Source organism: Toxotes jaculatrix, chromosome 8 (genome assembly GCF_017976425.1).
Source record: "Toxotes jaculatrix isolate fToxJac2 chromosome 8, fToxJac2.pri, whole genome shotgun sequence".
NCBI classification, from domain to species: Eukaryota; Metazoa; Chordata; class Actinopteri; family Toxotidae; genus Toxotes; species Toxotes jaculatrix.
In genome coordinates, this window is record NC_054401.1 from 13638183 (window position 1) to 13663553 (window position 25371).

Sequence of the window (25371 nt, forward strand, 5' to 3'; positions counted from 1 at the left end):
CGTTGTTTTGCACGCGGTGGATGGTAAACCCTCGGCGCTGACTTGCAGGGAACTGCCGGCGTTTTAGCTGTTCGCTTACACAGAAAAAGTAAAAAAAAAAAAAAAAAAAAAAAAAAACATTAACCGTGGTGCTTTGCTTGTCCGGCCGCTGGAAACAGACCTGTTTCAATGTGTTTTAGTCTGACCTGGTAAGTAAACTGTTCTCATATAAACTTAAAAGTCTGAGAAGACGAGTAGATGTGTTACAAGGTTTGCAGCTAAAAACCTTAGAAGCTATGAAGGTTTGCTTTTAGTGCCTAACATACTTATCATTTTATACACCTATTTACATCAGTCTATGATTTACATGGACGCCATTGTTGCTTTAGCTTTCTTGCAGGGACATTTTACCCTGCACAGTGTGTCTTCACAAAAACTAACAAACTGAAGCATGTTTAAATACTAAATTCATTTACTTCTTAAGGGTGGTGTTCAAGAACGATATTGTCCCGCAATGCAAATGACAATCATTTAAAAGGTTAAGTGAAAGCTCTGGTGCTGGTGACAAACAGATAAACATGTTCCAGCTGTCTCCCAGTGGCAGATATTTGTATAACAGGAAAGGCACAGGTGTAACTAATTACATTAACACTGGCTCCCTTTAATTTATTAAGCCAATAAGCTTTTTTTCACACCAGACAAGAAAAGAGCTGTTGACAATACATTTAACGATGGCTATGGGCTGTTCAAGTGCCCCTCTAAGGCATGACAGTGTCAGGGTGAGGGAGCATGCACAGCACCAGGACCCTAAAACTGAAGCAGCTAAATGGAATTCAGCCATCTTGCTTTATATTATTCACCCTTGGTGCTTTTCCTGCTGTGACATGTCAAAGTGTTTTCCGTGAAAAATGCCTGTCAGCCAGCATTCACAACAACCGTGGGCATGTAACTGCGGGACACAGATGATTCATTATTTATGTCATTAATTGCACCTGTGTGTGTGTCCTGCTAAGACATGTCAAAATGATGCCTAACTCAAAAGGTGTTGTTTTTTTTGTAGGTAAGGCTTGATGATTGGTATATTTTGAAGCAGTTTTGCATTGATTGACAGTTATCTCAGACTGCCACACTCAGCCATGCTGCTGGCTTGTCATTTTTTTGTACCCTATATTTGCCTACAGTTGCTTCACACATTCTGTTCTGGAAGCTGTCCACTACAACCACACTGTCTTATCTTTTGAAAGTTCAAGAAATAAACTTGGAAAAAGTGTGGGTTTTTGTCAAGGAACCACACTGCTTCAGTTTAAAAAGCTGGATCAACATCATTACACCACAGACGCTGCTGGTAAACAGGGAATACCACATCCCATTTGAATTGCCTGTAGATGTAAACAGTGACATAATGGCATCTGTCCATTGCATAGTTCCCGATACACAAAAGCCATCACCTAATCCAGATCATTATGTTGTTTTCTTCTGAGTGGGCCTAATTTGTGGCAATTTCTCTTCAAAGACCAGATGCTTATGGTAATATGAGGATTCTGGGCTAAAGTCTCAAGTATTTCCTTATTGCTAAATCATATTGGAAAGTATAATTTGATTAGGTCATCCAGTGCAGGCATAATTCACAGCAAATTTCAGCACCTGTGGTGTGATGAGGTTGATCCAATATTGCAAAGTGAATGAATGTGGTTCCTTGACAAAAACCCCACTACTTTTCCAAGTTTTTTTCTTGTAAATTTGTGACTTTAATCTCTGAGACTTTTTTCCTTGCAAATTTATATTCCCAGAGAATAGAAAAGATTTTCTTGTAAATTTGTGAGGTTTTATATATATATATATATATATGTTTCCACTCAGAGTCAGAGTACATTCCATTTTTTTCTCAAAAATTTATGGTCAACCCAAAATGGATTTTTTTAATGCCCCAAGCTAACAAAACACTGCTGTCACGTCTGATACTCTGATACTAAGTAGCAAAGAAAAGGTAACTACCAAACTGGTCGAGGCCCCATTTCAATACAACCTGGCTTAAAGGAAGGGCAAAATGTGGAGATCATACGAGACTCTAATACATTATTTAGTTCACCCAAACCAAGTAACCCAGAGAGGAGGGAGTTTATATTCAGTATATAAGTGAGCAGTCACACCAGCCCAGGTGTCAGCCATCACCCTTAATGAGCAACTCCCAAAATCCCAGGACACAAGTAAGCACGAACTTGGTTTTGAGGCCTGTGGGTGTGGTTAGACAACTCAATAGCATTTTAGTTTTACGGAAAGGGCTAGACAACACTTCTTGTTTGTGATTCCACAGAACCAGTGGATTTTTTTTGTACCACAACCGTTTTTGTGTTATTTAGGCTTAAAATTCTTACATAGATTAGGGCGAGTTACGTTAAGTGACACCTCCATAGACAGACACTGGCAGTTAGCTCTTTGCTAAAGCATCGGCTGGGCTAGGCGGTTACATCCAGAGACCTCCGGCTACCTCCAGCGGTTGACAGGGGCTGCAGTGTCCGTGTTTGTTTGCCAATGTTCGGATAGGTTTTTGTGACAATATGGCTTGTTGTAGTGTAGACTGTACTAACGGACCGTCGAAGGAGTCTGTGTTTTTTCGGTAAGTAAATTTCTCACTATTTTACCTGGATGTTTGCACTAATTAGCATGTATTAGCATATTTTGCCGCTGGCTTATGACTTAATTGCCGATTTATGGTCGCTGCTGATACAGATAGAGGACCGGAGCAGCTAATGTTAGGAACGCTGTTGCGGTGTGTTCCGTGCTCTCAAGTCCGTTTATTGCGGGAATACAAGGCTACAATTTTATTTCGTTTCATTTTTCTGTTTAAAAAGTCCTACATTGCATGGACAGAGCAGCTCCGTCAGTAAGCGGCTGCTGCTGTTTATGTGCTGCTGTAACTGTAAGTGGATAGTGGATGGAAGCAGCGGTGAAAGCCGGTAAATATTAAATGTTGCGCCGAGCTAAGTGGCCGGGTTCTTGGCCGGCTGACCCCGGCTGACCCGTAGAGTAACCGCCTCTCCGCCAAATATGGAAAGTACACTCCCACTAAAATCCAAGATGGCGCAGCTCAGGTGTCCATGGTTTGGTCACAAAACCGACTCCCCGAAACCAATGGGTGACGTCACGGGTGCTACGTCCGTGTTTTAAACAGTCTATGAAATCAACCAAAGTTTTTTTTTCTCCTCCTTAGAGGGTCATGATATAGACATTCAGTGAAGGAAACCAAAGGGCCCACATCTGTAAATGTGGAGAACTCTTGGCTTCAAAACCCTTTTAAAATGTGTTGGTTAATGTCACAGACACTTCATCTATCCATCTTTTTCTTTAGTCTGTGATCTCATGGGAAAGGGGGAAGCCCACCAGGTGGCGCAAAAAACACACAGATTCATTCTTGCTCTTTTAACATAACGTGACATGACATGACATCTGATGAAAATATGCAAGTGCCAAAGCTGGGGTAATGTGGTTTTGCCAGTTGGGCCTTAGTTTGCATGAATCCCACATAACCGTGGGTTTCAAGGGGAAAAAAAGTACCGTATGTTTTGGATTTTGCAAACGGAGCTAAAGTCGGTTTTTTTGAGCTTCTTTGGCAAGTCGGGATTGCTTACATCTGGCAACCCTGCTCCAAACTTTCACTTTAAGAAGGCGCGTCTACGCTGCAGTGTAGTGTGTTTATTACAATCCTTAAAGTGGCACATGGAAACCATAGCTGATTTCTACATGGCACAGGAATCCAGACCCACAGAGTCCGTCTGTCCAGTGTGAGGGATTGCTTTAGAGAAATTGATCCACGGAGCATATTGCTGCAGCTTGTCAGACTATTTTTATCCGTGGCGGTTGCACCTACGGTGTATGCGGCAGCGTGAGCTCCTCGCCAAAGGCGCACAGCGAGCGGAAGGGAAGGATCCGCGGATTCAGACATACGGGTGTTGAGCTCGGGGCGAGACGAGATATGAAATAGTCGCCGGTGCAGCCGTCAGAGGTGTAGCACATTGGGACGTGAGTGACATGGAGGCACCGCCGGGGACGAGCTGCTGCGAGCGCACCTTGGCCAAACGGGTGTAACAGAGCCGTGAAACGGGGTTGGGATGGCAGCATCCAGTAACTCAAGCCTCTCAGGTTCATCTCTGTCCTCTGGTAAGAGTTCACAGGACCAGACTCATTCTAGACTCTCAGGCATTGCATTTAAAATAATAATAATAATGATGATTTTGGAGAACTTTATAGTTGCGTGCGTCAAATGCCTTTATTTGCCTTAAATCAAACTTTTTTTCATTATCTAGTATAAAGCAATTTCATATATGCTCACCATTGACACAAGCTCCAGGAAATGTGACATCTATGTCTTCATCTGCAGCTCACGTGCGCCTAGGAACCATTAAACAAATATTAAAGTAGCTCCCAGTGATTTAGGATTAAGGATAAACGAAAAGCATCCCCATCTGTTATGACTGATACAGTGGTGGAAACATTAGAGGGAGAGGACGCCTTTCGTGTGCATAGGGATTATAAGGTTGTGAGATGCAGTCAGTGTGATGCTGGGTTTGGATGTTATCATTAGATTGCCAATCATCTCCATAATTCCCTTATTGACTTTCCACTTGGCTTGCTTAAAGGATTACATTTGGCCTGTGTAGTCTACCATTTTCCCAAAACGCAGCAGCGGGCTGGGCCGTTTTCTGACACTCTGAAAATCCTAATATTCTATGGTCCAGGGACATAATACAGTTCATACTGTTACAGTGTGCACAAGACTCCCATCAAATCCCCTCTGCAAATGATGAAGTGTAGTTCAGCGATTAGTACCTATTATTTGTTTGTTAAAATTTCAATTTCAGGGTTCAGTTCTCACAGGATGAGAACAGAAAGTGTTTTAGCAACTGTTCAAACAAACGCATAATGAAATGAGCAGCTCCATGCTTGTCTCTGTGTATATCCCAGGCTGTTGATAAAACGTGTTGCTCTTGTTTGCCAAGGTATAAAGTACAAACCCCACTATCACAGTTGTGTTTGATGTGGGAGCCACACCAACAACCAGAGGTGTGTGCGAGTGTGAGAGAGAGAGGGTGTGTGTGTGTGTGTGGCAAGGGGAGTGAGACGCCATTTATAATACTAGGGTCAGCACTTTGGTTTATGTTTACTGTTTACACCAATATTTTACTTTATAACATGGAAAAAAACATTTCGAAGCTGTGGATATTTTGTACTTTTTCCTTGTATGAATGAATAAAAATTAAAATTGATCATTGCAGAGCAAAGACATTGGTTTATCCCAGGGTGAGGACATTTTACAGTATGTACAATGTTTGTTTTACTTTCCTACTCAGTCTACATCCCAGCCACACCACACAGCAGAGTCACATTTCCCAAGGTACTGCCCAGTGGGAGGAACAGACAGTCGTTTCCAAGCTGATATAGCCTGTGGTAACCACATGCTTCACAAAGCATTATCTCATGTGTGTGTTTCAGACAGCAGTGGATTTACTGTTTGACCACTGCTGCTTTAAGAGGAAAGTCTTTTCTTTCTGTGGCATTGGAGGGCTGTCATTACTGTTGGGCTCTCAATATAATTATCAGAGGTTACAAGCTGTGCTGCTGCCAGGGATAGAGTGGTTGTCACAAGGGTATTATTATTTTCATGCAGAGCTCTTTGGCAGTCAGACACAACATTTGAATAATCTTGTCTATGAGGCATATGACTCAAAAATGAGTCTAGGCTCAATTTCTGCTCCATATTAGGTCGTCTGTTCTGGCTGCAAACAAAGTGCTCTTGGTGAAGTTATTTCAGCTGCTTCTAATGATAAGTCAATCTGGAAATCGTGTTTTGAGGCGGTTGTTTGTGGGAGAGTGTGTAAATAAAGTTCGTCTAAATTCTCTGTGTGAACAGTCAAAGTGTCACTGATGGCAGCTTTTTGTGCTGATCTATGATAGTGGTAATGGTAATTACATTATGGAAGCAAGCGCTGATTTATTTCTGTGCTTCCTGTTCTTACTGTAAATTATCCAAATAAAAGGAACAGTGATGTGTACACAAACCACCTTATAGTGTGTGAAGGGTGATATATACACATAATCTTCTACTACTAATCAAAAACTACAGCCATTATACACAGGTGACAAATAATAGATGTGCTCCATAATGTATTTTTAAGCAGTTACAATAAAATGACAGACAAACTGAAAGGATTGAATCATGGTTGTAATTCATATGTTGCAATCTCTTCCTTTCCCTGCAAAGATATTTTCTGGCCTTTCGTCTAGATCAGGGAGATTCCTACATATTCTTGGCACGGCTGGTCATGGAAGCATGTACCGTACCAGCAGCATACCATTTGCTAGGCGGCTCCAGGAAATCAAGCTTTGAAAATAAATTGAGGGATAGAGCATGAAAGTATGCCTTCTGCTTCGGGCCTTAAATGACAAAATTGGTCAGGGAGGCAGAATCACAGCCATGTATTACAGAGAGGCTGTCTGCTCAACACCATCCTGCACATGTTTCTGGCAAATGTCGCATTTCACCTCAAAATCTTTCCATTGTTTCCATTTCTGGTCCTGTACATCGTGTAGGACTGGATTTGTGTCATGTACAATGACTCGCTGAAATTATCTGCATGTTTTACAGCCTCAGTGAGGGAGCAAGTTAGTCCCCCAAGTAACCCAGCCCATTAATTACAATAACAGGCTCTTTCAGTGAATCAAGAAAATGTTAGAATCAGATTATCAAATTACACCTCTCCCCATTTTAACTCACCTACAGTGCTTGTTAACAACAAAACTTACAGTTTCAGTAAGGGTGTACAGCCCAGCAACAAACCACAGATACTGTAACTCTTTCCTGAGAGGCACACTCATACCTGTCACATGTTATCTGGTCAGCGCTAAGACAGTGTTGAAATGCTTGTTTTGGACGCGTGTAACACACAGATGGTCTCCCTGCTGCAGCTCTGCTGCATCCCACTGACTGTTTGTTTGTGAGAGGTTCTGCATGTATCTTTAGCACTGCTGCATTCAGAGCTCTACTTCAGAATGTGTTATTTCTCTATATACTTAATGTTTGCCAATGTGTATGTTTTTTTTTTAAATTTTTATCAAATGGCTATATCATGCATAGCCACACTTAATCATATTTGCAGTCTCAAAAGAGTCTACAAAGCTACATTGTGAATGAATGAATTAATGTGATAGTCCTCAACTTTAGTCAGTTCAGAAATTAGGAACATTTTACATTATTTGTTGTAGGTTGTTGGAAGTTGTAGGTTTAGGAAGAGCTTCGGAGGAAGGGAAGGACTTCTGCTTCCAGGAGAACTAAATATGGAAAATGAGCACCAGTTAAGTGCTTGTAGCAAATCTGTGTAGAATTATTAAAATCATGCATGTATCACAATGTCAAGTCAAATTAATGCTTTCTGGTGAACTGTGAAAGTAATTTTTTTTTTTTTTACCCATGTCAATTTCTTCAGCTCTAGAAGAACAGAAAACAAAATACGCTTAACAAGAAGGGTAACAATGCTGGAGGTGAAATCTGAGGTTTTTGTGTAGCACATTAACACCAATACCATCATTATCATCATTGCTTGATCAAGAGCACGATAAGAATGACCTTCAGGGTTAGTGTGGTGTTAGGGAATGAGGGATAACAAAGGATGCCATTATTGCCTGGCACACCTATAACTACAAATAAAGACCACAAACTCATTCACCCTGACTCCGACAGAAATGAGCAGGTGGCAGGTGCACATAGACCATGGAAACATGGGACATGCTGTGAAACTGAAGTCAACAGGACTTGTGATAACTACCTGGTCTTACTGTTTTTTATCAGGAGACTCAATCATTAACGCTGTTATAAACCTTTGAATTTAACAAGGTGATAGTGAAAACAGTCTGTGTCTTCTTCAAGACCTCTTCTTTTTATCATAAAATTCTCTAAACTTGTTGAGCTGTTGTCAGCCATATACTGGTGCTGAAGTTAAATATTTTATTTTTTATTTTTTTGCATGTGCACAGACTCTAGACGCAGACGTTATCTCAGGGGGTGAAAGTCTTGATCTTCATTCATCACATATTCTCTTTGTCACCAAAGCAAACACTCGCCGGTAATTATTTTATTGAATGCCTCTGCCTGGTGAGTAATGGAGGGCAACACAATTAATAGTTGTTTCTTTGGGGGAAGAGTCCTCCGGCTGCTCTAGAATTTAAAATTCTCCCTGATCATGGGGCTCTGCACAAACTCTGAGCTACTTAGAAATTCTTTTTGATGTTCTTTGGATTTCTGTGTGTTTATGTGCGTGTGTTTCGCCGGCGTGTACGTGTGTTTGGTTGAGAGTGGGTATGCACGGTGCAGCCCAGTGTTATTGCACGTGTATGTTTGTGCAAGCGTGTGCCAGTGTTTGCATCAGAATCGACCCTGAAGAGCTCCATTTTCGGAGCCGAAGCTGCTGCAGAATTCCAGACTGAAATGCCATTCGTCATTAAAAAGCATCAGATTGAAAAGAGAATATTTGGCAGCCAGCCACATGAAATCACATTCTTTAAACAAGCCGCAGTGGAATAAATCTTCCAGATTGTTGCCAGTGCAATACGCAATGACAAAGCTTCAGCATTAGGACAATACATTTTCCAAGGCAGCTTGGCCACACATCAGCAAACGGAGCCTGAAGGCTATATAGCTAAATTTGAAGGTAGACATTCTGTGGAGGACTTTAGCGAAAACATTTACCCTGAAAAAATCCACTTCTCAGTTGAGCTGCTTTTTCATCATTTGCATAATTATTCAGCTTTTGATTATATGCACCTATCTTGTCGTTCCTCTGCAATAAATTCAGCTTATTCCAGAGTAACTGGGGTGTTATGATGAGAATCAATGATAAGCTTTTTGCATGCTTAATAATGTCGCGAGCAGTCTCCTCTCCACACTCAGCGAGTAGAGAAAACAGCATGAAGGAAATACACTGATTGCCTGCACTTTAAGTGCCACCAGTTAAACAAATAGAAATGGAAGTGGAATATACAGAGACTTCAGTGGTACAGCTTTAAACACTTGTGCCATTTATTTGAGCAAGTTTCACAATTTCCCAACAAGTGCTCACTAGTTTTCATTAAATGACTCCCCTCCCCTTTCAGGTGTGCTTTATTTCTTTCCCTCTGGCCACAGGGGTGTGGTGCCAATGTGCTGATGAGGGCAAAGGAATGTTTAAAATGAACAACATGTATCTTCTGGACCAGTGTGATTCATTGTCCGAGCAAGCAAATGAATCTTTCAGCAATGGGGAAGGAGCTTAATGAGAGATATTACATTTAACATCTGAAAGGCAGATGAATCATTTATTATCATAGTAGCTATTTTGTGCATTTGGCCCCCAGTATTATCATCCACTGTGGTAGCTGTAGACAAACATTAGCATGCTGGCGTACTGAGTATGCAGTACATACAGTAACTTGTTAGAAAATCTTTCTGTACATATGTTAAAGCCTGCTATGAAATTGCCAAATACTGTTAATACCACCAAATTATTACCAGTATTTTAAACAGCTGTTATTATGTAAAAGCTCTTTATCTTCTCAAGGTACATTCTTCACCTTGGAAACAGCAGCTTGACCAAAAAAAACTCAACACAATGTCCAATTTATTTGTCCTTTCCAAAGCTTTTAACCACATCATGTGGCTGTCCACAAGACGTAGAGTTGCGGTGTGAGATGTGGTTTTAAAACACCTGAAAAGTTGTGTTGAGAAATTTTATTGCCAACATCAGTATTATATTATGAGTAAAAATACGTTGCACCCTTTATGTCACAGTAAGACGTTTTATTACACCACTGGCAGCGTTGTCCAGTAGCAAATTTCGCTGTGTTTTTGACTCATTTAGTGACACGTTTTATTATAAGTCGTTACTTTACCGAGTAGGTACTACAGTAAATTATCATTTGCTACAGGGCATTTACTTCATCACCTCTCCCATTCTTTTTCAGCTAATATACTGTAACAGCACTCTCCATCATATATTCCAGGAATGTGTTCACATAATCATAACTCAGCCACTATATTTCCCACAGGAAGGTCTTGCTGTGGGATTTAAATTGTATTTACTTCTCTTAATTTTGATTGGTGAGTTTGTACTCTTATCTCAGAATAGAGATGTCATGTTTTCGGGACCCTGCCGGCGGGTAATATAGATCAGGTGTGTGCCGACACGATGTTTAGCGAAACAAGCGGACATCTGTATTGATTGTCCTTGAAGCCGGGACGCTGATTAGAAGTGTATTCACTGGTGCATCTCAAGAGGCAGCTCCACATTGTGAAGCCATATGCATAATTATAACAGAGAGATAAACATTGGTGACATAACCACGGTGAAGGCCTCACAGTCAGTCCACTGGGAAAGGGATAGAAATGGAGGTTTTAATGAGAGAAAACAGGGCAGTCTATAAACACCACTGTGAGTTCATAACAGAAACCTGCTTTATTTTTGTGTTTTACAGACCCTGAGGATTACCAGCCACCCATATGGAAGTCTTACTGTGAGTAATCAATTCATTCTATATGCTGATTATCAATGTTTTAACCTGACGTTAGCCTTTATTGCATGACTTTAAATAACAGCACGTTTTTTTTGCGACCTATAAATAAACAAAAATATATTTTTCTATACTCTGACCCTTCAGATTTTGTTGTGCATAGTACAATTAGATACACTGCAGGTTGCAAAGGGCTACACACACATGCACAAAAGGCACACACTCAAACACAATCGCCCACACAACTCATTCACACATGCACAAATGCAAAGCAGCACATCCCTGATCCCTGAGTAAAATAGGTTACCATCACCCAGGAAAATAAGATTTTCTACCTGCAAAGAGGCTCAGCTGAAATGGGGTCCTCAGAACACCCACCTCATTATACAGTGTTTTTTTCCATGTGGGAGGAAATGGGTTGTCTGCTCAGAATATATGTGATGCTTTTTTTTTTTGAAGCTGAGCACAAATCATTTCTGCTGGAAACTGTGTTTGTCCGTGATTATATTTTGTTTAACCACTTGCAATTCGTATCTTTTATTTACACTTTTCCTGCAATTAAATGCCCCATTTGAATAATTTTCCAATAAGTCTGCATTTCTAAAGTTGAACCATCTTCTCCTGACTCCTCTGATCCTCTTCTGAGGTATTTTTAGAGCTCACTGTGTCACAGGAATGGATGATGTCCAGATCTTGCTCTGGTTGGCTTGAATCAGCCTGACAAAACATGAAAATGTCAAGAGTCAGGACATTTTCACAGTCAGGAGTCTTCCTTCCGCTGCCTGGAGAATCTGCTGCAGTGAAGACTTAGCTCAACCTCACAGAGAGATTTCTTTGGCGAAGTACAGATTGAAAGAAGACACAGTTGTCTCCAGTTCTCATGCACGTCTCACAAGGCCACAGACTGACAAATATGCATCTAGGAGCAAGTGTATTACAGTATGAAACAGTTAAAACTGTTATTCTGTTATTATCGAAGAATTTTCATACAGAGTCTGGTTTGGAAATGTGGCAAATACCAGAGAAACTCCAGTTCTAGACACACTAAGGATTAAAAATTGGATAAGAAGAAAGAAGGCACACTCAGCTACTGATTCTTCTGTTGGGGTAATATTTCTGTCCTGACAGACATCCAGTTCTAGGAAACAGCAGAAACAGCAAGCAGCGTTTTGGCTTCCCTCACTTTTTAATCACTAATTGTAATGTAGCAATTCTGCGAGGCTGCTGAGGTGTTTGTGGTGATTACTCTGCCTGCCACAGATCCCTCTGCTCCAGTGTCAGTTTGCTTCTCAGATTTACTTCCAGTCCCCCCAATACTTTAAGTACATCTAAATACACAGAAACATGGATTTGCAGCATGTGTGTATTTGTAAATGTAAGTACTTTTGTTCTAGAGTTAAACTAGTTTGCACAACAGCTCTTAGAAAAGATTAGAATAATAAGGAAAATGACTGCAGATGTCTGGCTTCTCTCATGTAAACCACTAACTGCTTAGCCTTGCATATACCAATCAGCCGCAACATTAAAACTAGTTACCGGTTTTAACATTGTGGCTGTATGAAAGTGTGTATACAAGTGGAGTTCAAAAGTGTTAGCCCACACTGAAAATCTCTAATACTTTCACATAAAGCTGGAAATAATCAGAACATGTGAGGATTCAGAAACATATTAAAACAAAGGAAGTTATGCCATGTAAATTGAAGAAGAAATATTTAAGATTCTGCACTATTTCAAGGTCAGCAATCAAAGTGAAGCAAACGTGGGGCACTGACCAAAAGGTCAGATTTCCTTCCATTGTAGCCTGTGTTTAGATGACACTCAGGTGGATTTGATCTACTCATCAGAGGCTCGTTAAAGGAACTCCACTTGCAGCCAGAGTCCACCTGTTATAAATAAGGCTGTGCATCAAGTTTCCAGCAGATCATTGCTCTCTAAGTAGCTTTGTGATAGTAGGATCACAGGGCTGTTTGTTGTCATCTCAGGGGACAATTAGCAGTTCCTAAGCCATTTCTTAGGAGGGGAAACAAGGCCAAATGCTTGGGGTGGGCTAAGATATACCAGCACAGTGGATGACTGGAAAAAATAAGTCCTATTTACTGATGAATCCAAGTTGGAGATTTACAGCAGTAACAGAAGGGTGTATGCAAGGAGATGAACAGGGGAGAGATTGATACCACAGGGCCTGTTAAGTGGAGGTATTGTTCTGTGTCCAGAAGATGTGTGATGTGTGATCGCTGCGTTGCGTAATCAGTTTCCTTCATCTTTAAGTGTGTGTTGATGTTGTTGCTCTGAGCTGTGTACATAACTCAAAAGGGCAGACAGCCTTAAATAACATGCATGTATTTTTCTAACAGTGTACCAGCTACAGCAGGAAGCCCCAAGACCAAAGAGGATCACATGTCCTCAGGAGGTCAGTACATTCATCAATCTGTATACAAGAGGCTACTGTATGAGGCTGAAATGATAAGTTTCATATTTTTGATTAACCATTGAGCTTGTAAAATATGAAAACTTTGCAGAACCCAGAGTCCAAATCAAGAAAATCTATAGCACCTCATATTTGAGAAGCTGGAAGCTGCATTTTTTCCTTAAAAAATAACCTCAACAGTAAAATGATCCTCAAATAGTCACAGATTAGTTTATGTCAACCAACCAGTTGATTAATCAGCTGGTTCCAGCACTGTGACTGTGAATGATTAAAATTAATGCCACAAGCACACCACCCTGTGATCACTGATATGTTTTATGATTGTTTTAAACAGCCATGATAAAGGTTTTTTCCCCCTCGCCTTAAAACACAGTCTACCACGACCAGGGCCACATTACAGCTTGCAAAGTCAGTTTTCACTCTCAAGGTTTTAGCCTGGAAAACATTCACCGAGAAGTGATTGAGCCTGGCAGCTGGAAGCCAGACCGATCAGTAACTTGTGGGGAGTGACTTGCTGCTTCTCTCAACTCCCACACCTCATGAGCAATTGTTTACACTCAGTGGTATGCCAGAGTTAGAAGATTAAGCATAATCCTCCAACTGCACGGTTTATCCTTTGCCTTACATTTTATTTAGGGGTGTACCTTGGTGAATACAATAATGTTTAGGACAACATTTTCAAAGATCAGTGATTAACCTTGCTGGTGGTCTGTGTGTTTATTCAGTCAGGTTTAGGGGATGTCTATGCTGATGTCTATCTGAAGGAGAGCACTGCTAACCATCTATTATGTAGCTACCACATATTGATCTAAAATACTTAAGGACAGCATATTTGGAAAGGATCTCTTAATGGCCAATTCATATATTTCATAATCATTTATTATTAATTCATTCATTTATTAACAGTTTACTGCATGAACAATAAGTTAAGTACCTCAGTGCAAGCAGTAGGAACACTTTATATAGCCAGCATAGGTTTTAATCCCCCAGCTATGTGAATTTAAAGCTAATGGAACAAGTTACTATGCTTGTTAACGCCATCACTGCGAGAACTGTCAATCTTCTATTGTGTAGCCCACCAGAAATGATGCATGTCTCATCCCATTTTGAGTCTTGCCACGCTAAGATGAGCAAAGTGAAAGTGGTGGGCTGGCTGTGTGAGATTAGTGGCTACCCATTAATTCAAAGTACAAAATGATGTTTGACATATTACCAATGTGTTCCCATAAAACCATAATGATCATAACTGTGCATTTTAAAGAGGTTTAACACGGACATCTGTAGTGGCTTTGCCCACTGTCTTTGTACAGAAAGGGGATCCGGATAATTAAATTGTTTGTAATTCATTACCCTCTGTACAAGATGATGTCGGAATCTCAATGCTGATGTTCGATGTTGTTTTACATCACGTTCACAACGAGTGAAATGTTTTTCAGCCATATCCTGTGCGAGATTTGTAATGCAGACACACCACACATGCCCTGGTGTGGCACAGTAACACACCAAATATTAATTCTTTGCAGCTGGTCATCTATCACCACCTGTTTTCTTAGACTGCCTTTTATTCATCGTCACGCTCTGTGATTTGGTTCTGTGGTTTGGTAGCTGCGAATTGAAGTGGGGGCATAGATGGAGATAATCTGTCCTGTGGTCAAGAGTCTTCTCTCTTTCACATGGGCTGTAATAAAAATTTGCAGAGCCATTTAATTGAGCTTTCATATCACATTGATCTAGCCAATATTTCTTCTTCTGGTTTACAGATGGAGACCAGACCCAAATACTATGGCAGAGAGTGAGTGTAACTTAATTGCTGTTGTCATTTTTTATGCCTTTTTTCAAATGTTGTTGTGCAGCGGATGGTTTTATTTATCTTTATTGCCTCCCATCAGATGTGGTTAGGGTTTAAGTGGGTGGATGTGTATTGTATGTGTGTGTATGTCTCTTTGCTTTGGTAATGATGCTAAGAATAAGAGGCTCAGCTGAAGAAGATGTGTGAGAATAAAGTTACATTGAAGGAAGAGTTACACCCACTGTGTGTGTGTGTGTGTGTGTATGTACGTACGTGTGTATGTGTATGTGTATGTGTATGTGTATGTGTATGTGTATGCATATGTATCTCCATCTATGCCCCCACTTCAGTTTTTTTTTTTTTCCCACAGATTTCATGGAGTGATCTCTCGAGAATATGCAGATGAGCTGCTGGCGGGAGTAGAGGGTGCTTACCTCATCAGGGAGAGCCAAAGACAGCCAGGGACACACACCTTGGCCTTAAGGTACCAACACATCAGTATGCAGCACAGAATCCCTGAAAGGTCGTCACCATGAGCAGCCCACAGCTCGCTCCGTCTTCACCTTGTTCATTTTCTCTCAGCCGCTCAACCATTTCAACCCGTGTTCATCTCTACTCTCCCTCTGTTTTTAAGCACATCTTCATCTGTGTATATCTCAATCCAGGTTCGGGCACCAGACCCTTAACTACAGATTGTTCTATGATGGGAAGCACTTTGTCGGGGAAAAGAGGTTCGAGTCGGTCCACGACCTTGTGACGGACGCCCTCATCACTCTTTACATCGAGACCAAGGCAGCGGAGTACATTGCCAAAATGACCACAAACCCCATCTATGAGCATCTTGGTTACACCTCGTTACTCAAGGACAAGATGGTGCACAGGCTGAGCCGTGGACGCACAGAACCACGCAGGGTCACTTTTCAGAGAGATGAAAGGGTGAGTCAAATTTTAATTTTACCATGAGTTTACTTTTTTGTGCACTAAAGTTGCTATAATGAGTAGGAAGGCCGTTTGTCAACTTGCCACTTTCTACTTCTGAAGCTAGAATAGAATAGAATATACTTTATTAATCCCTTTGGGAGGTCATTTGGGGAAATTTGGGAAGCTGAGCAAGATCCTGCTTCAAAAAAGCTACTTTCTATTAAAGCAGAAACAATAACTCAGTAAATCGATACTGTGGTAGATAGAATATTAAATGGAAACAGTTTTGCTAATCAATAAATCATGTAATGATTTATTGAGTTAAATGTCCTTTTTTTAATTGAATACATTTTAGGACTGCTGGTGAGGAAAAACAATTTAAAGATTTCACCTTGGGCTAAGGGAAATTATTATTATATATATATTTTTTTAAACAATTTTCCAGATTTTGTTCCAAAGCGATACGTGTTTACGAAGAAAAAGCTCTTTAGCTGTCTATATCAACATCCTGCCCCTTAAACACTATATAAGACCATTTGATCTACTTCCATGCTACTGATTTACAGTACATTTCCTGTAGGATGAGAGTGATTCTGAGAGGACACTTTGTCCTATGAGTGAGACGTACATTATCCCTGTAGCCCCTGGGTGTGTTCACTGCTGCCATGCTTCATTGCCTCCTCTGAAAGGTAATGATGACCAAGGGGACTGGGACTTTGCTCTGCCTGCCGTGCATATCAGACACTGATCTTAGGTGAGACACATTGCACATTGTATTCACTGGCACTCGTGAGCTGTTGTCAGATTAAAGTCTGTGAATCATTTATTAATGAGGAACTAGGAATGTCTGTTTTCTCACTGGGAAAAAATTCCAAGTATCCCTCCACTAGGGGGCAATCTTAACTTGTTTCCTCCTCTCTTTCTGGCCTGATGATGGCCCTTAGAATCATGCCAAGCTCTTTTTATTAACAGATGCTAATGTTTTCATGATCTTCTCTGCTTCAGAGATTTCATGAGCTGTTTAATCCCTAATGTGTCTCTCAGCCTGAGGACAAAATTTATTGCTTTAGAAATTCTTTGCCTTCAACACGTCAGCCTATAGTTTGTCAGCTTGACAGTCAGTCAATGATGGACACATGACAGCTCTGTCAGCAGGGGCATCAGTTGCAGTATTAATATCATCAGTCTTCAGTTTGGGCTCTGTAACTTGAGACATGAGCCATTAATGCAGCACTTTTGACCTAATGGCCATCGGTCAGTCAGTAGCCCATTGACATATTGTGGTTTTAAATAAGCTTTAGTACTGCAGATGCCACTGCAAACCTCTAGGAAGCCCCTGGACCAGAGAACCACACTCAGAAGTCATACAGACTAAGCTATGTTTGCTTAACACACAGTGCTTTATTGAACAGTGTCAAGCAGTGTTGCTCTTTGTTTGATTTGCTGCTATGATGTTTGAAATTTTGTGGGCTCGCAGACTCCAGTAAACCTCCCTTCAGCAAGCAAATCTGGAGCACGTCTTTCGCTAAATGTCACATTGTCAGTTATCGAGGCGCTTTTTGGAAAACTGACTTCATATTGCTCCTGCCAAGTTTTATACATGAGCATCTGAGACAGTGACAGCTGTGATGATGGCGGGCTTTGTCAGCCGGCGTCTGAAAACCACCTGCCAGTCACTTCGAAAAGAGTGAGTTTTCTGTCCGCTCGAATATTACGTGTCCGAGAAGCAGAGACCTGGCCTTGATGGCTCCAATCTGTGGTCGCTTTTTGTTTACCAATAACACAGCCACACCCTGAGGCATTACATCCACACTAGCTTCACTGTATAGTCAGCATTCACATGTATTTACTCAGTGTTAGGTTGATGCCTTCATATTGCCATGGCTGCAAATTCTTGTGTAATTAAAATACTCTAAGAGGGTGAGAGGGGGGTACTTGACTCGACCTGTAGATCAGCCTCCTTAGTTTCCTTCTCTTCGCATGTGTAGGAATTTGCTCAGTGGCTAAAAACCTCTGCCACATTCCTCCTGATACTCGCCACACGGGTTTAATCTCAGTGTGACTCTCAACAGACTGGTCTGCTCGCATGCCCTGGAAAGATTTCCAAAGAAATGGTCCTGTTGTTTGTTAGGATAATTACCTGTTCTCTCCTTAGAGTTTCATGCTATAAAGATGCAAAAACAACTATTTAAGCTCTGTAGTTGTAGATTAAAAAAAACTGCTCCTCTCACAGCATTGTGAGTGCACTTTTCCAGACATTTAAAAGTGGTTATTTATTTTCAGTGTTCCTATTGCAAACAAAAGTGGCAATTTCCTCCGTTTTTGAATAATGGACGATATCTTTGACTGCCATACCCTTCACAGTATGTCCATTTTTCTGTTTGTTAGAGATGGTGTTAGGGCTGTTTTGTTTGGAATGTGGATAGTTGTATCCTGCTGTCTTACTGTGTCAGTGCCCACTGTGCTGTTTTCCCATGATTCCAAGTGCTCACTCACAACAGAGTCCACTCTCAGCTGTGCTCTCACAAAGCCTTGCAGGAATAAAAGAGCCAAAGCCACTGAAAAGAAAGCAGAGCTTGTTGTGTGACCACCTTTTGTGTCCTTTCTTCCAAGCTCTTCTTTAAGAGACAAGAAGCCATCTGCCTGCAGACAAAGAGCGCAGCCCTCGTCTCCCTCCCTCCTACCTCGCAAGTCTAAAATATCTCGGAGCGGTCTATTCCTCATCTGTCCCCTCAGACTTAGCTGTAGAGCTGAATTGTATGGTATGGTATGTGTAGGTCTTTTCAAAGAATGTCAGCCACAATGACAAATATCTTCACCTGTCCTGTCACTCTCCCAACTATCAGCCAGTTAACTGTTGCCCTCAGACAGAAAGAAATGGCTGGTACACAAAAGCCCCACAGCAGTATTTTTTTTTTTTAACTTTGCTTCTGTGTCTATAAGCTGCCAATCCTTTCATTTTATCTCAGCTTTGCAGTTGCCCTTCGGGTCTTTTGCTCTCTGCCTCACCACTCTGCTTTTCCTCCAGCCCTGTATTATCACAAATCCAATGCTTACTGACTCTCTGACCTCTCCTCCCTGTTTAATAAATCAGTTCAACCTTAGTTTTCAGAATGTCCTCCTATGTTAGGCTTAGCTGTAGCTGTGTGGCATAAAATCTCACAGATATTTGTAACTTGACATGTTGTACAATCTGTAGTTCGGGTTTCTGTCAGTGATGTGTGTGTTGTTCCAGAGCTTCATGATTAATTAGAAGAGCAGCAAGCCTTGTGGAGCTGCTTACTGGTTGTTTACAAGCAGAGCTAATAGGGACAAATTCAGCATGAACATAGCAACAGCCCCCCACTGGCAAAATACTATATGGCTGCAGACCTGCAAATGAGCTTCCTATGGGATTTTACATGGATTTGGGCACTGTGGGATTATTCCCTGTGTAAGGATTATGGCAATAATCCCTCCCAATCCCGGTTGATGGTCTGCCTCTGCTGGTCCTCTGAGACAAGGGATTGTGATTGGCATGAGTAGTCTGCAGTCAGAGTGTCTGGAAGATCCAGTCTGGACAGCAGTGTGGGGAATTCCACCGGCCGACTGGCATAGCTGGAGGTCAAGATCTGTTTGAATTACGACGACACAGACTCCGCTCTGTCAGACCAGAGAATCTTGGGTCTGTCTTTGAGCAGGCGAGTGAACCAGTTAGGAGACCCAGTGCTGACTGAGAGCTGCTGGCAGTAGAGTATTATCTCCAGTTAAGTGAAGTGGAGTGTGTCCGGAAGGCAGCGTGCTAATGGGAGTGTGCTCTGTGCTATAAAGAGGGCGTCTGCACTATTGATCCTGCTTTACAGAGCTGTTGATCTGTGTGAAGCGGTCCTGACAGCACTCGACCGCCCTCACTCTCAACCTCCTGGCCCCTCCTCATCAGGGACCCTGTTCGCTCTCTCTCTTTCCTTTCTGGGCGTGTGAAAGAAGGCCATTGTGTGAGGCACACTCCTGCCCTCAGGCCGCCCACTACCGGTCCTGTTCCCCCTGCCCTTCTTGCTCTCTGCTGCCACTGGATTCAGACCAGATGCAGAGTCAATCCCGTGCTGGCTGTCATCAGTCGTCCTCTTGGGTCAGAGGGGAGTGGAGTGTAGCTGCTGCCTCTGCGCTGGGCTGTTGCCGGCAGCGTCTGCTGCACAGCACCCACGTCTCACCTCCGCATCTTTCCCCAGAGGAGATGGAGAGTCTGTGGGACCCTGACCAGTCAAGCATGGAGGCTGAAGAAAACAGAGGAGGTTTAGGAGGGGATCTGATTTCCCACAAGGCTAAAAGGCAGGAGCGAAAGCGTCAAGAGCTGCTGGCTTTGGCTCTGGGAGTCAAACTGGGGAGCAAGGGGACTCTTCTGTGGAAGCCTATTAAACTGTTGGCCTCCTGCCCACAGATATCCTCACCTCTGGTGCGACGGAGTGCCTTGAAAGACACACCGGAGAAGCAGTGCTCCTATGAGAAGATCCACAACTTTAAGGTGAGTAGCGTTTTATTAAGAAAAGTCTGACTGTTGACAACTTAACTTTAATACAATTTCAGCAGGTTTCTATTAACTCTCAAAGTTTTTTGCATTGTTTAAGCATTCCATTAGAGAGATAAATTTAGAGATGTGTTTTTGCCTGCCTCAGACATTGTGCCTGTCCAATCACAGACCATAGTGTGTGCTGTTGTTTTGATGAGAACACATGCAGCTGACACCCATATGCACTGGGGGGGATAATAATGGATACTCTATACCACAACCCATTAACAGCAGAGCACATTGATTAGCATTGACTTTAAAGCTTTTAGATCCATTTTTGTTTTCGCCTGCTGATTTTGTAAAAACAGTTACAGAGTTGAAAAGTCTCATACAGTCCTCTGCTCACAGGCAGAGTGTAAGTGCATCGTACATTGTGGGATGTACAATAGAATTATGGTTCTCTAAACACACAAAGACAATTTGGGGATTCTTTGCCTCTGGGCGCCTCAACATTCTTGCAATTGTATCTTGGGTTTCAGTTAACAGGCAGGCTACAACGACCTCCAGCTTTTTCCATGCGTCCCCTTTGAAAAACGAACAAAAACCTTCCACTCACCACCTGCCATATGCTCTCTTCACTCATCAGTCTACTACTACTACCTATTCAAAGTATCAGTGAAGGTGTGTGTGCGTGTGCGTGTGTGTGTGTGTGTGCACGTGCATGCAGGTGTGGCCCCATTTGCCATCTTATCTGTGTTTTTTAGGGTGCACATATGTTATTTTGACTCGCAGGCTTGCCTGTGTGCTTGCCTGCATGTATCCGATTGCCCAGGAGCAGATGCCAGACACATTATAGTAAATCCTTTAATCTGCCTTGTATATACAAATGCTCTCATTTGGCCAGGGGTCCTATCCACTGTAGTGTGGGATCACAGAGTAATCTCTATGCAGTACATCAAAAGGGAGGCTCTCCAGCTTGGACTGGACATAGCAGTGACTTGCAATACACGTGTGTGTTTGTGTGCGTATAACCATGTTGTCTCTAACTCCAGGTACATACCTTTCGAGGGCCGCACTGGTGTGAGTACTGTGCCAACTTCATGTGGGGCCTCATCGCCCAGGGTGTCCGCTGCTCAGGTAACCATACACTCCATAATTCTGTGTCATGGATTACACAAAGAAAGCCACACAAGTTATGGATCACACAAGTAGTGTATGATCTGTGACTAACACTGTCCTGCCACACGTGTTTCAGTTGCATAATCCTTCTGAAAATGTTTTTCTCCAGTTGAATCGGTGGTTCGGTTATGTCCTATTTTGCTGTTATTTTCCTTTTTTTCCCCTGTTACATCTGTGACAAACAAGTGGAGAGCCTCCTGTCAGTGACTCATCAATGTAAATTGAGGCTCAGACACTTGTATATAATCACAGCTGGAACTGCTATCACCCTTTTTAAACCCTATTTCCCTCAAGAATATTTAATCACAGTCGGACCAAAATTAAAGGCAACTAGATGTTTTTACACTGTATTTTCTAATTAGTGGTTACTGAGCAAAGAAATGCCATGTGATGCAGTATTCTCACAGCATTTACAGCATGTTTCAAAATGAAATATGAAAATGTCTAACTATGAAAAAAATCACAGGTCAAAAGTACTGTAATTGTTGACCAAATATAGCAGCAGAACTAAGTGACTGATTACATATTAGAGATCAGTGGGGTTTTCAAGACTTCCATGGTCACAAGATCCGTTGACTGCACAGACAGTCCTGAAACTGATGTGCACATTGCTGGACTTGGTTGCTTTCTCCCTTAACAGAGTGTTTGTTGTTGAGGCATTTGCCATGCTGATAAGCCAGAGGCAAACACTGGTATCATCAGACACCTCATGTGCTATGGGAAACAGGAGAGACTTCTTTGTCCTCTGTTGCTCCCTGTCTAGCCTCTTTTTTTTTTTTTCTTATCTCCTGCAACACACTCTCTGCGAGCACTGACTGAGTGTGAGGACCACAATCAGCAGACCAGCAGTAAAAGCATCTTTGTGATGAGCAGGTTCAGTGGGACACCCTGGTCTACAAGTACAGCTCCCTCAAAACCTTCATTCCAGACTGTGCTGCCACACAAGCAGCCATACTTCTCATCCCACTCTCTGCTCTTGCCAGCTGTCCAGCACGCTCCATGTGACTAAAACTACAACAAGAACCCCCACCCATGCTGCCATGTTCACTGTTATCTACCTTTGGCGCAGTGCACCGAGACAGCTTAGCTGTGGCTGTGCTGTCTGACAGTGCAGTTTATCACTGACTCTGGGAAACCTTTTCAAACTGCTGTCTTTAGCCTGCTGTGATGGTTGTGTTATCATCAGTCTGAGGTTAATCTGTCTGTCTGTCTCTCTCTCTCTGCTTATCTCACTCTTGCTCTGCTAGATTGTGGGCTGAATGTACACAAACAGTGCTCCAAACTGGTTCCAAGCGACTGCCAGCCGGACCTGCGCAGGATAAAGAAAGTGTTTAGCTGTGACCTCACCACGCTTGTCAAAGCTCATAACACGACGCGACCCATGGTGGTGGACATGTGTATTCGAGAGATAGAGCTGAGAGGTAGAATGCAATTAGCCTGTCATCACACTAAACCCCATCAGTCACTTCACAGGAAGTGAATGTAAATTATAAACTTCAAAACATTTTGAATTTTGAATTTTCTGTTGCAGGTATGAAATCTGAAGGTCTCTACCGAGTGTCTGGCTTCTCAGAGCACATAGAGGACGCGAGGCTCGCCTTTGACCGAGGTTTGTAGACGTCAGATTTTTTTTTCCCTGTGGGTTCTAGGTCTCTGAGGTTTTAGTTCACAAGTTCATAATTGTGAAAGTTCAAAGTAAGACGCTTGTTTCAGCTGCGGCACAGCATGGAACAGGACTGCATGTTATTATTAGCTGTTATTTCGAATTGTGTCTTAATATAAAATGACGTGGTAGTCATAAATATTTTATTTCTCATTAACAGACGGTGAAAAGGCGGACATTAGTGCCAATGCCTATGCAGACATCAACATCATTGCTGGTGCTTTGAAGCTCTACTTAAGAGACCTTCCCATTCCAGTCATTACATTTGACCTGTACTCCAAATTCATTCAAGCTGCAAGTAAGAGCTCCTCTTTCTGCAACCCCATGCCATTGCTGCATTGGTGCTGCTCTGCTGTACTCTGATACTAATGTTTTACTAATGTGATGTAGAAATTCCAAATGCTGAATCCAGACTGGAGGCCATCCACGAGGGTTTGCTGCAGCTCCCCCCGGCCCACTACGAGACCCTACGATACTTGATGGCTCACCTCAAGAGGTTAATTCATACACTAATCATTTCTGTTTGTCGTTGTTTTTATTATTGAATAATGCTGGCCTTATCCTTGAATTCAGTTTTAATGAGGTGAATCACCACACGACCTGAAAAAGGAAAAGCACATTCAAATATTTGTACTTTTTGCCTGATTCAACTCTCTTTACAGACTAGTAATCTTTTTATATTTTACAGGGTGACAATGTTCGAAAAGGACAATTTAATGAACGCTGAGAACCTGGGGATTGTCTTTGGTCCAACGCTTATGCAGCCACCGGAGCAGAATGCCTTGACAACCCTGAATGACATGAGGCAGCAGAAGCTAGTGGTGCAGCTTATGATAGAGCATGAAGATGTCTTATTCTAAGGACTGGGGCATGCTGGGCTTACAAACAAGAACGAAGGACAACTATTTATTCTGTCAAAGAGGAAATTCAAGCCACCTTGATTCTAATGAAGTTTCAGAATAGTTTGTAATCAAATTGAACTTGACATGCTTCTTTCTCGCATGACTGTTTTAGTTGAAGTTGGTCTAGTGCTGACATTGTCTTGTTACTGTAGGTTTTGAGTTCCCATACTCAGCCAAGACCATCATTTTTATATTAGGGAATGATCCAGCATATGTAACTACCTACAGTGCAGTTCCCTCCTCTCATTGATTTGAAGACTGTCACTACCTGGTGTAGACCCAGTCATGATTACAGCACTCTGTGAAATCTGCCTCAGGCAGATTGTCAATCAGTGTAGGCCTGGTGCTGTGTAAACCAAGCTCCACAGTGGCAGCCAAGTTTACGTTCCCACGTGACATGTGTGCATATTTGGATTTTTTTTTTTTTTTTTTTGTGGGAACCTTGGTTAAAAATTGTATGGAAAAAGTGTGGATCCTTTCATTGTAGATAAAATCAGATCATGTAATGATCAATATTTTAACTGTCTGTACTAAAAAATGAGAGATGAGACAATTGGGCGCTCATGAAGCACTTTTTTGCAGCAAGTGTAAAGATTTATTTTGTAAAGATGTTTATTTTTGTCTTTTACTCTGCATCATGTTCTGTCACAATAATATATACTGTTGAGAATGATGTCTGTTGAATCAATGTCTAAAAACAAAACTGTTCACAAGAGAAAAGAAGAGTCCGAAGAATGTGGATCTACCATTTTCATTTATGTTTTCAGTGAGGAAACAGGTGGTTAGATACTGGTCCTTAATTTCCATGTCATTTTACAGACTGCATCACACGAGCAAAGCTCTTCTTTACAGATGTTGATTGCCAGTTTTGCAGTAGTTCTGTTTACATTCTGTAATTTGGGACATTTTCAAGTGAAAAATAAGATTGTGGACCTTTTCCTTTTTTTTTTTTTTTTTTTTTTTTTTAAAATGCCAGTAACATTGCTCGGTTCTGCAGTAGTTGCCATTCACTTCACAGTGCCATAGAAGTTAATTGTCGTACTAAAGCTGTACCGAGCGTGTTTCTTTTGCCGTTTGTTTGATGTGATTAATTGAATCCTTTCTACAAATCCATTTTATCAAAATGTATTTTTGTGACGGTTGCAGTTAAAAATGTAATTTATCAAATGATGATTTATTAAAGGATGTAAAACTTCAGTTTAAAATAATGGGACCTGTTGAAGTTTCTCAAAATGTTGGTTTTCAATTTCTTTTTCTCAGGAATTTAACATGATCTCACCACTGCTGTGTTAGCTGTAGACGTGGTTCAGTCAGAAGAAAGGCTCTGCTTTGCTAGTAATGACTGGTTGTAGCCTGCAGCACAGTGAATCACAGGTATGTGGTTTTTTTTTTTCTTTTTAAATCTTGTGACAGCTATTGCCATATCCTTGCCAGGCCTTTTGCCCAGAACACCTTATCTCTTATTCGGTCTCTGTCTTGCTTCATAAC

The 25371-nt window shown here is 41.7% G+C and overlaps 1 protein-coding gene across 2 annotated transcripts; it reads left to right on the forward strand.

Annotated features, from left to right (window-relative positions):
- Nucleotides 1-127: 127 nt before the first annotated feature.
- On the forward strand, nt 128-24831 carry chn2 (chimerin 2). Of its 2 annotated transcripts, none has more exons than XM_041045313.1 (13): nt 128-188; nt 10480-10518; nt 12870-12925; nt 14704-14735; nt 15103-15216; nt 15398-15668; nt 20071-20154; nt 21192-21276; nt 22566-22739; nt 22850-22927; nt 23142-23279; nt 23372-23477; nt 23670-24831. In XM_041045313.1, exons 4-13 carry the CDS (start codon nt 14704-14706, stop codon nt 23839-23841), a joined length of 1254 nt encoding a protein of 417 aa, XP_040901247.1. In that variant the 5' UTR covers nt 128-188; nt 10480-10518; nt 12870-12925; the 3' UTR covers nt 23842-24831. The 2 variants fall into 2 exon arrangements, with proteins under 2 accessions (XP_040901247.1, XP_040901246.1); XM_041045312.1 differs by lacking the exon at nt 128-188 and adding an exon at nt 3541-4137.
- The last annotated feature ends 540 nt before the right edge of the window (nt 24832-25371 follow it).